We start from the raw sequence: 11,670 nt of genomic DNA, 5'->3' as shown, positions 1-11,670 counted from the left end.
CAAGTATTTGAGAGAGTTTCTAATTTTCTCATGAATGGACACCCCGGCAAATTCAACCCAGGGTCAGGCTGTGCAATATTCAGAGAAACTACAAAAAAGGGGTTTTAAGAATTCATGACAGTAGTCTTATAAATGGACTGAATAGCCTTGACCTTCTCTGATGGCCAAACAGAAAGGTTAGTATTATCTAGAAGTATTAGGCTAGTGTTATGTTTTGTCTATATAATCCTCTGTTTTAAGATGTATTTGTACCAGTTATCCTGTACATAGAATGTTCTGATTGTGTTCTGTGACCATGGTGGGAAGACAACATGTTTCCTATAAATGATTCTATAATTGATGTTATTCTTTGTCAAATACCATGCAGACTGCTGTACTGTGTACTGTTCATCTCAGCAAACACAAAACTTCGGGAACAATGTTCTTTGAACAGAGAAGATCAAGCTGGAGATTTTTAGCCATAATAGACAGTGCCATGAGTTTGGTGATAAACAAACAGAACATATGAGCATTAACACCTCATAATAGCTATCAAGCACAGTGACGCATGGGTGATAATTTGGGCTTATTTTGTAGCCAGGACACCACTGTACAGGGAGTGCAGAATTATTAGGCAAGTTGTATTTTTGAGGAATAATGTTATTATTGAACAACAACCATGTTCTCAATGAACCCAAAAAACTCATTAATATCAAAGCTGAATGTTTTTGGAAGTAGTTTTTAGTTTGTTTTTAGTTTTAGCTATTTTAGGGGGATATCTGTGTGTTCAGGTGACTATTACTGTGCATAATTATTAGGCAACTTAACAAAAAACAAATATATACCCATTTCAATCATTTATTTTTACCAGTGAAACCAATATAACATCTCCACATTCACAAATATACATTTCTGACATTCAAAAACAAAACAAAAACAAATCAGCGACCAATATAGCCACCTTTCTTTGCAAGGACACTCAAAAGCCTGCCATCCATGGATTCTGCCAGTGTTTTGATCTGTTCACCATCAACATTGCGTGCAGCAGCAACCACAGCCTCCCAGACACTGTTCAGAGAGGTGTACTGTTTTCCCTCCTTGTAAATCTCACATTTGATGATGGACCACAGGTTCTCAATGGGGTTCAGATCAGGTGAACAAGGAGGCCATGTCATTAGTTTTTCTTCTTTTATACCCTTTCTTGCCAGCCACGCTGTGGAGTACTTGGACGCGTGTGATGGAGCATTGTCCTGCATGGAAATCATGTTTTTCTTGAAGGATGCAGACTTCTTCCTGTACCACTGCTTGAAGAAGGTGTCTTCCAGAAACTGGCAGTAGGACTGGGAGTTGAGCTTGACTCCATCCTCAACCCGAAAAGGCCCCACAAGCTCATCTTTGATGATACCAGCCCAAACCAGTACTCCACCTCCACCTTGCTGGCGTCTGAGTCGGACTGGAGCTCTCTGCCCTTTACCAATCCAGCCACGGGCCCATCCATCTGGCCCATCAAGACTCACTCTCATGTCATCAGTCCATAAAACCTTAGAAAAACCAGTCTTGAGATATTTCTTGGCCCAGTCTTGACGTTTCAGCTTGTGTGTCTTGTTCAGTGGTGGTCGTCTTTCAGCCTTTCTTACCTTGGCCATGTCTCTGAGTATTGCACACCTTGTGCTTTTGGGCACTCCAGTGATGTTGCAGCTCTGAAATATGGCCAAACTGGTGGCAAGTGGCATCTTGGCAGCTGCACGCTTGACTTTTCTCAGTTCATGGGCAGTTATTTTGCGCCTTGGTTTTTCCACACGCTTCTTGCGACCCTGTTGACTATTTTGAATGAAACGCCTGATTGTTCGATGATCACGCTTCAGAAGCTTTGCAATTTTGAGACTGCTGCATCCCTCTGCAAGATATCTCACTATTTTTGACTTTTCTGAGCCTGTCAAGTCCTTCTTTTGACCCATTTTGCCAAAGGAAAGGACATTGCCTAATAATTATGCACACCTGATATAGGGTGTTGATGTCATTAGACCACACCCCTTCTCATTACAGAGATGCACATCACCTAATATGCTTAATTGGTAGTAGGCTTTCGAGCCTATACAGCTTGGAGTAAGACAACATGCATGAAGAGGATGATGTGGACAAAATACTCATTTGCCTAATAATTCTGCACTCCCTGTATATCAAAATAATCTAGAGTCTGATGTAAGCACATCTCTCAAACATCTAACTGCTTGACCAAAGCTGAATCATGTAACAACAAAAAGATCCTGCAACAGCAGATCTTCCACAGAATGGTTGAAAAAGAAAAGAGTCAAGATCTTATGATAGCTCATCAAAATTCAGACATCAAGAGAGCTTTACATAGTCAAAGAGTACAAACCTCAAACTAAACAACTGAAGCAGTATTGTAAAGAAAAGTGTGCCAACATTCTTCCACAGAGACATAATGGTGGTTTTAAAAGTTTTCAGATCCAGCTATTGAATCCTATTCTGCTTAAATTTAACCCAGTTTGTTGTACATAAATAATGAAATTGTGTGTCTGAGTTGTTAATCTCAGGGTCTATTGATAAATAATGTTTCAGAATAGTGAGTGAAACACATTACGATTGAAAGGGGGTGTACTTTCTCTTTCACATCACTGTAGATTTGTATTTGCCCCAGTCAGACAGACCTATTTAGTTTCAGCTGAAAACGTCAGACTTTCTAAACATATAATGAAAAGAATGTTTTATGTTTAATGTGTTTGAATTACACAACACAAAAGAAATGCTTCACACTAATCATGATTGGTTCTAGTTGTTGGTGTTGTTTCATGTGTTTATGTAGGAAATATAGTTGATATTTCCACTGTGGTAATATAGTGAATGAGAAAGCAAAGCAAGGCCAATCAGACTGATCTAAAATTGTTCCCTCCCACATTGCACGTCTATTTTAAAGCTGGTCATATCATCATATGCTCCAATGTAAATGTGTTTTAATAAGAAAATGATGGTCCTATTTTATTTACTGCTGTCAGCCAGAATGGGGGGTAAGTATGTATCAAAGACGTGTTGCAGTTATAATTAAAGTACCATGCATATGTTCTCACAGTAATTTAGCACGTGGCAGACAACAGTTTATCTTTCTTGTTTGTAATAGTATTTGTTTACAAGTATCATAACTTTTTTTGTTTGTTTGTTTTTCAGGTTGCTCAAATGATCACAATTTTGTGACAAAGACTGTTGATGTTGGACAAAATGTGACACTTTCGTGTATTCGCCAGTCAACACTTTTGCACCAGGAAACATTATTTTGGATCAGACTTGTTTCTGGAAACCAGTTTGAATTCTTGGGAGGAACATTCACCTTTGATTATGACGATGTTAACAATACGTCTCATATTACAGTAAAACAAGAACCTGGAACCTTTATTATGCAAATCAGTAAAACTAAACTAAGTGATACTGGTTTTTACTACTGCATAAAAGTCAGACAGCTTGCTATGACCTTTTTGGAGGGAACATTTCTGACAATCAAAGGTAAAAAAAAAAGTCTATGTGCTTATGAGTCTAATTTTAAAATGTTCAGTTCAATGGCATCTCAATAAAGTTCATTTATTTATTTATGTTAATCTTTTTCAAAAGGACCAGAACCTGATGTCATACAAATACGATCTTCTGATCGTATTCATTCAGGAGCCCAAGAGACTCTGCGGTGTTCAGTCCTCTCTAAGTATGAGAAGAAAACGTGTCCAGAAAATCCCAGTGTGTACTGGTTCAGAGCTGGATCAGACAAATCCCATTCCATTTATGTTCATGGAAACAGTGGTGATGAATGTGGGAGTCCTGAAGCTCCCTCACAACGTAAATGTGTCTACAGCTTCTCAAGGAACGTCAGCTCCTCTGATCCTGGGCCTTACTACTGTGCTGTGGCCATATGTGGACAGATCATTTTTGGAAATGAATCAAAACTGGACATTAAAGGTAAATTTTACACTTCTGCACAACATACCCATGTGATCAATAAAATATATTTGTTTTAATTGATAATTTTACCAAAATAATCACAATTATTGGGTGATTATTTTTTTACAGCACTTGACATGTGGGATTTGCAGACGGCCAACACAGCTCTCTTTTTGTTATGTGCTGCTTTGGTTACAAGTCTGATGGTTATAGGTTTCCTCATCTATACCATCAAGAAAAACTCTTGTGATTGTTGGAATGGTAATAGACATTATTTATTTATTTGTTTGTTTGTTTGTTTTGTAATCAGCCTACAGCATCTTTCATCTTAAACGTCTCTGTCTTCCAAACAGGCAGTGATGGTGATCAGCAAGGTCAGCAGGTAAAACTGAAAAAATTAAAATGTTTTAATGTTTTAGCTACGTGTTTATAATTAACATTCCCATCTCATAAACTTCATCTATTTCCTCAGACAGAAGAGGACCTCATGGTTTATACTGTACCAGCTTTCAACAGGAGGAAAAATGGCAAAGTAGAGCGAAGGAATGAAAAAGTGACAGCGGGAGAAACAGTCTACAGTGATGTCAGTGTTTTAGCCATAAATTAACTATTTGTGTACTGAATAATGTATGCTCATTAGTACTATAGTTGTTCTGGAAAACTGGAATCTGTAGGACTTAACAGCATTGAGGCTTGATATCCCTTCTGAAGAATTTCTTTGTCATACTGAATACTATGCAGTTCCTCAAGTCTAACATCACACACATTTGTATTCTGTAGAAGTCCAGTTTTTGTGTGTGCTATTTTGTTTAAATGTGTTTGCTTGTTTGTTTGTTTTGGGGTTTTTTGGTTTGGGAAGAAGCTGTGATGCTCTTTGGTGGCTTCACATCCCTCTTTTGTCTAATGTTCGTTAATTACTAACACAATTATTAATAGTGTTAAATATTACTTAATGTGTGTTCCCTGCCTATGTGCCCTGTGAATTTCCCAACTATGGGACTAATAAAAGCTATTTTATATTATTAAAGTCAGCCCTCTGTTTGTACATATTATGTAACCCTCTGTTCCTCTTTGTGCAAGTGTCAGTTCATTCCTCATGTGCTGCTATGAGTTATTCTGCATGTTCTCCATTCATCCTGGTTCCTTGTTTTGTTTTGTCTGTTTCTCTTTGGACTCTGTTTAACTTTAGATTTATATTAGTTCTCATTTCTTTTTTTAAATACTCTGCAATGTGACTCTACATTTAGGTTTTTACTTCTTCCTCACAACTGTGGAACACAGAATTGACATCGCTGTGAAATATGACTACTCAAAATGGGTGACATGTGGACATTTTTACGTTGCATCACATTATAAAGAACTGCATTGCTTTGAAGGCTTAGACATCTTTATATTAAAGCTTAGAAAACATGGGGTGTTATGTAACCATTTGTCTTAACAGAAAATAATGTTCATTTACTTTACAATTAAATTATTTTACTTACATGGTATTGGAAAAAACAAAAAATGAACTACCATCAAAGAAACACAGTAAGGCTACACTAGATTATATACTTATATAGATTATATACTTTAACACAAAGTTAACTTCATGTGCCAGATTGTTGATGGTTGTTTCAGTTAAAATGAATTAAAATGATAATTGTAAAAAACAAAAAAACAAACTGCAGATGTGACAGCAAATGGCAATGTGTAATGTCAGGACCCGGAAACATTTTAATAGTTCTCTTAGTTTTTAATATGCAAGTATGTGAAGGTTGTGCAAGTCAAGCATGAGAACAGAGTCACGGCAGATGTGTGAGCAGTGACAGAGAAATAGTAGAAATGAGAAGTGCAAGGCATAAGTTGTGAAGGTGGATGAGTTCAAACACCTAGGGTCAATCTTCCAAAGCAATAGAGAGTGCACAACAGAGCTGAAGAACAGAGTGTAGGCAGGGTGGAGTGGGCGGAGGGAAGTGTCTGGGGTGATTTGTGGCATAATGATAGCAGCAGGGTGGAGTGGGTGGAGCTTACTTTTGAGTGGTTTGAAGGAGGACAAGCAGAGGTTTGACAGAAGAGGATGCCAGACAATCATGATATGCATGATAGTCGGATAGAAGTCACCAGTCCAATAAGAAATCCCGATCGGAGATAGAAATGTGTATTCTAATGGTTAAATTTGTGAAAGAGAAAAGCGAGAGAACGTGAAAGGTCAAAAACTAAAGATGGGCATATCCATTTTGACATTGCTTATTAGACAGTGTAATCCATTTTGAAGCATTAGTACTACAACCAAGAGAGAAGCCATTTTGACGCCATAGAAAACAATGTTAAGCAACAATTTTGCGATGCTACATGTTTTCTTCACACACATTTTGACATGAAGGTTTCTATATCAAGAACCAGAGTTAGTACAGCTCAATGACTGATACACGGATATACAGAGGACTGTAGATAAAAGATGAATAATTACTTCAGTGGGTTGGGGATGGAATATTGAACTGTGGCAGAGGGAACACTTACATGAGAGGAGAATGGGGTGGATTAATGGGTATGCAGCACATTAGAACCAACCCCCGGGCCACGGACCGGTACTGATCTAGAAATTCAAAACTCATTAAGATTTGAACTATGGACACTGCTGCTTTGGGCATGCTCGTTAACTGCGTAAACACTTGGCTATACTCATTCATTTTTACAATATATTCGGTAAGTCTTGTTGTAATACCCAGTGTTTTGAAGTTGATGCAAGTGTGTTTAGGTCTCCAAACAGCTGTGTCTGCAAATTTTCCTCCCCCAGATAAGATTTGTGAAAAAAGTTATTTGTGTAAAATGTTATTATAACTTATAACATATTGTAACATTAAGCAACCTCTAATGATATGGAAAAATGTATTCCTGTGTTTTTGCTTTTACAGAAGTCAGAGAATGGAAATCCTGGTAGCCATGAAAAGCCAAGAACACTGCCTTTCCAAAATTGTAAAATGCTCTGTGTTTCATGTTTAGCTGTGTGACAGGCAGAATGTAGGACACAAATGCAGGACTCGAGACACAGAAGGATAAACTAAAGGACGTAGCTTTATTTTGCTGTACAAAACTCAACACTAAATACAAGAGAACTAAACCAGAAATTAGAGACATGAAACTCTAACTAGAAAACTAAAAAAAAACTCAACCAGCAACATAAAACTAGGTATTTACCAGAAGCACGGAGGAAACTCACAGCAAGGCAACAACAGGCAGAGGGACACACCGAGAGATAACAAGGGAATGAGATACAGGAGGAGAGCACAGCTGGGAGTAAGGAGTAATCACACATAACGAGACGGGAAGGAAGAAAAACTGGAAACATTAACAAATGATGCAAGACTGTCAAAGTAAAACAGGAAACCAAGACATTCACAAAGACACAGACTTGACACTGAGACACGGAGATGTGACTAAATGGAGAACTGGATGCATGACCCTGGAGCAGAGAGACAAGAGAAACAAAGTGAGAAACATGGAACACAGAAGAATGAGACAGAACTAAACACACACGATAGACTACACAGGGAGGCACAAATGAGAACAGATTAAATGAACAAGAAGTCACAACCAGAAATACAAATGATTAAAGCAGGAAGAACGAGGAAACTAAACAATAGTAAAATGCAAAAATAAGAAAACTGGAAACACTGAGTCATAGAACCAGCAAGGTGACACGATGGGAACCCAAGTCCCACTAAGTAGGTTTGGTTTCTAAAAACACCAAGTAGCTATTGTCTAAACTTCACAGTACTCAGTGAGTCAATACAAAAATATTCCAGATAAGACTCAAACCTCAGTCTTCTGAGTGAAAGTCAGGTGTGTTCATACAACTGCTCCTCTACATCCTATTGTAAACTTTTAAGACACTGCAGGGAAAGTTGAAGTAAAATTTTGTCTCTAACAAAAACTACAAAAGGCTTATGTTATATTTTAAAAAAGTGAGAAGCCGGATAAAGAAAAAGGCAATTTGCTCATCAAAGACCTGGATAAGACCCATGTGACAGGAACTGCACTTGAATATTTATTCTGTGATAACCAATCAGATGCATTTGACAGTGTGGTGTAAAAGGTCCATGTTACCCCCTACACTGACTGAAATTTCTACAAGGTCACTAAAAAGAGAGAATACCAACATGAATGCGTTGTGGGTCATACTGCTTCTTCTTCATCGAGGATGTAAGTGCTTTACTATTTTATTCACATTATTTTCAACATATAAGTACGTTGGCTTTATCGTTCACTTTTACCTGGTGCTTTCCTGCATCATTGTGACTTAATGTTTTAGATTTTGTATGTTTTCTTTCATATTAGACACACTTATTCCAGTAACTACAGTTCAACTCGGTGAACCTGCAACTTTGCTGTGTGACCTGCCTAAGACCGAGTACAGGCGTAGAGTCGACTGGTACAAGCAGAGTCCTGGAGACTCTCTGCAAAGGATTTGGACAGTGAAGGACCCTGCAGAACCTGCCTTTGCACCTGAGTTCAAAAACTCAAAATGGGATGTTAAGTATGGCAAGAATCTGACCAACCTGACCATTTTGAGGACAAGACAAGAGGACGAGGGAATCTATCACTGTGGATTCACAGCGTGGCTCCAAGATACCAAATGGACTGCGACATATTTGTTAGTAAAAGGTAATAATGTGATTCTTCTATAACATTTTGCTTCAGCAACTAAAACTTTATCACATAAATACTAAAGATAATAATTTATCAATGAGCATGTTTAGAAAAAAAAATCACTAAACTTTCAATTTAAATATTTTCAAATATTATTAAATTTATCTTTAAGATACATTTGATTTGGGTTTTTTTTTAATGTTTCCAGTGATCCTTAAGTGAAATATATCTTTTAGGTAACACATGTTGAAACTATTGTTCTATTTTTCTTTCAGTGTTCTTTGTAATCACATTTGTTAATATGTTTATTTTGACAGGAAACACCCAGAAAACATCGAACTATTCTGTTGTTCAAAAGAAAATAGCCCCTCCAGGAGGCTCAGTCACTCTTCATTGTTCACTCCTCTCTAATTTTGATAACAAGACATGTTCCGGAGGTCTCAGTATGTTCTGGTTTAGACAAGGATCAAATCCATCTCATCCTAGCATCATCTACACTGATGGAAACAGACATCATGCATGTGGGAGTAACTCTGCGACTCAGCAGAGTTGTGTTTATCAGTTCAATAAAAGTATTAGCTCCTCAGAAGAAGGGACTTACTATTGTGCTGTGGCCACATGTGGGAAGATATTGTTTGGAAAAGGAACTAAACTTCAAGGTACTGGTTTCATTTATCTGTTTCTTAGAATATCAGAAAAATAAGTGCCTTTTGTTTCACGTTCATAGTGATTTCATAGAAGGTAAAATTTAAAACAGGTAATTTTGTAATTTATATTGTCCTTAAATTTATTTTTGTTGTTTTTTTACCTTTAATTTAGTTACTGGGTGCAGCGTGTGGTCACAGAGTGCCACTACAGTTATTTTTCTGCTGTGTCCCATCTTGGTTCTGATTGTTGTTGCTTTCCTCGCTTACGCAATCAAGAAAACCAACAGTGATTATTGCAAAGGTAATCAAAGTTCATAGCTGTCTGTGAAGTTAACAAAATGGATGAATGTTACATTTCTAATAATTATTTATATGTTCTATATTCAAGCTACTATCCTGGAGAAAAACTCTGGTGATTTCAAAAGACAACAGGTAAAGTAAATAATGGTACATCGGTCATGTTGTGTTTTTGTGTTAAACAATTTTTCATTAGGACTCACAAAAGCTGAGCTAATATGCCTTGAATTCATATTCTAAAAAACATAATTTGTGCATTACTTTGACAATAAGCAATAATCAGATGAAACATTACAGACTGCTTTGGGCCAAAGTTACCATGGACATTTTCTGTGAAACAATTCAAATTTTTTATACAGTCACAGAAGGTAACACTTGCTGTGTTCCCTGTCAAAACTCTAACGGAAATATTTTATTTTTGTATGGAGGAAATTTCCCCCAAACTGCACTTGCGTCTGACAGATGAGTGGATGGCTCTCGACACACTCCAATTATCTTTGTAAATCTGTCTCCCTTCCAAGTTGGTCAAATTTACCACTATGGTTTTGATGGACTCTGTTCAAAGCAGAATTTGACATCACCAATCCAGGATATGGCATATTTTTAGGTCCTGCGGTCATCCTGATGACCTTTTCAGCTGAAGGCCCAATTTAATTCTCAGGTGTTGATACGTTTCCATTCTTTGACTTAAATGCGATGGCCTCATCATGGCCTTCCTCTTCATCACTGAATTGCTCCTCATCTGTCATTTCTTGTTCTGGATTATATTCCATGACATCTTCAGCTTCTGACACTTGCTCCTTTAATCCATCCTTGCTGCCAGTGTCGTGGCCTCTTTCCTAATCACCTGTCTAGTAATCAAATACGTAATAAAGAGCCGCCCTCAGGGTATATCGACCTGGCATGATGCTGTCACACAGTGACCTGTGAGCATTAAATACCCAACCTATGAGAAAAAGTTAGATACTACTGAAACAATGTTTGTGCTCATATGTGCATGCATTATACATATGGATCAGTGCGTATGTATGTTCATCTTACAAAGGGGGGTGTAACTGAATGCTTGATCATTTTTGACCAGGAACACCAAGAGTGTACAAATGTTGAATAAAGCGTAAAAAAGTGTTTAGCGTGTGTGCATTACTAGTTTTTCTGGTTTTGATGTTTCTAATATTTTTTTTATTTTTCCAGGAAAAGGACACATCAGTGTTTTCTGCTGTCATCTTTACTGTGATACAAGATAAAAAGAACATAAAGGCCGTGAAGAGGCAACAGATTTCCATGAATTTTGGACCGGATTAGATCTGTTTCCCATGCTTACCCCCACAACACTGAGGATGTTTCCTTAGAGCCAATGGACTTTAATTTTATTTTTTTTTTGTATTTCATTTTTTTTTGTTCTGTTCCTGTTAATAATAACATGTTCAGTCAATCACCAGTAAGCTTATTGCATCATCATTAACTATCTCCAAAATAACCTTAATTTAAAAAACAAAACAAAACAGGGGTCCCAAGCGTCTGTTAAAGGACTACTGCTCTGGCCTTTTTCTGCCTATACAGAGGATTGATGATGCTAATCAGACAGAAAACCTGCAGTGTCCACAGTCTGCTAGTGACTCTCCTCTCTTTTTTTTCTTTGATTCTTTTACTTTTGTTGTGGAGCAACTAAAAGCTGCATAGTTCATAGCCTGAAATGACATATATGTTTGAATTTATATCATTAATAGCAGGCAGAGTGAGTTCAGTGCAAGTGTGTAGAATTATACTCTTCTTTAATGACATAGTCTTACTTGAGTATAAGATTAAAAAAAAATTCTTGGCATTGTAGTTTTGTTTCAACTAATAGCTTAGCGCTACTTTTCTTCTGGCCAGAGCGTGGAGTTTTGTGTTTGTAATTTAGCCTTGGTCAGTTTGCTTATTATTCACTTCTGTTAACCTTAATGGTATAAATCTATTGTAAATATTAATTATAAATAAATTCATTGTTTGTAAAGTTATCTTCTTCTTTGCTTAGCAGCACAATAAAAAATGTAGCCAAAACCACAAAGGTAGGTCTGTTTGATAGAGCACTGATACTGGTGTGAATTGTCGCTGAGACGGTGTTAAATTTTTTGCTGCTTAGAAAAGAAAACAAGCAAATAAACAAGCAAAAAACACTAGAATCTGAGCT

At 37.2% G+C, this 11,670-nt stretch overlaps 2 protein-coding genes across 2 annotated transcripts; both read left to right on the top strand.

The window, feature by feature from the left end:
- Window positions 1-2,965: 2,965 nt before the first annotated feature.
- LOC113009475 (uncharacterized) lies at window positions 2,966-4,531 on the top strand. Its single transcript, XM_026147790.1, has 6 exons — window positions 2,966-3,008; window positions 3,166-3,498; window positions 3,604-3,942; window positions 4,054-4,185; window positions 4,278-4,306; window positions 4,397-4,531. Exons 1-6 carry the CDS (start codon window positions 2,966-2,968, stop codon window positions 4,529-4,531), a joined length of 1,011 nt encoding a protein of 336 aa, XP_026003575.1.
- A 3,520-nt stretch (window positions 4,532-8,051) lies between these two features.
- On the top strand, window positions 8,052-10,818 carry LOC113030551 (uncharacterized). The gene is made up of 6 exons (XM_026182095.1): window positions 8,052-8,109; window positions 8,245-8,571; window positions 8,874-9,215; window positions 9,376-9,504; window positions 9,592-9,635; window positions 10,692-10,818. Exons 1-6 carry the CDS (start codon window positions 8,067-8,069, stop codon window positions 10,800-10,802), a joined length of 996 nt encoding a protein of 331 aa, XP_026037880.1. The 5' UTR covers window positions 8,052-8,066; the 3' UTR covers window positions 10,803-10,818.
- Window positions 10,819-11,670: the final 852 nt, after the last annotated feature.

Source organism: Astatotilapia calliptera, chromosome 2, assembly GCF_900246225.1.
Source record: "Astatotilapia calliptera chromosome 2, fAstCal1.2, whole genome shotgun sequence".
Classification (NCBI taxonomy): Eukaryota; Metazoa; Chordata; class Actinopteri; order Cichliformes; family Cichlidae; genus Astatotilapia; species Astatotilapia calliptera.
This window is presented reverse-complemented; position numbering and strand designations above follow the sequence as displayed.

Bases quoted from the DNA above. Each gene is read 5' to 3' on its own strand.
- LOC113009475 (XM_026147790.1), top strand. From the start codon at position 2,966: ATGATGGTCCTATTTTATTTACTGCTGTCAGCCAGAATGGGGG. The intron at 3,499-3,603 runs GTAAAAAAAAAA...CTTTTTCAAAAG, and splicing joins AACATTTCTGACAATCAAAG to GACCAGAACCTGATGTCATA. The intron at 4,186-4,277 runs GTAATAGACATT...TCTTCCAAACAG, and splicing joins CTCTTGTGATTGTTGGAATG to GCAGTGATGGTGATCAGCAA.
- LOC113030551 (XM_026182095.1), top strand. From the start codon at position 8,067: ATGAATGCGTTGTGGGTCATACTGCTTCTTCTTCATCGAGGAT. The intron at 9,505-9,591 runs GTAATCAAAGTT...TCTATATTCAAG, and splicing joins CAACAGTGATTATTGCAAAG to CTACTATCCTGGAGAAAAAC. The intron at 9,636-10,691 runs GTAAAGTAAATA...TTATTTTTCCAG, and splicing joins GTGATTTCAAAAGACAACAG to GAAAAGGACACATCAGTGTT.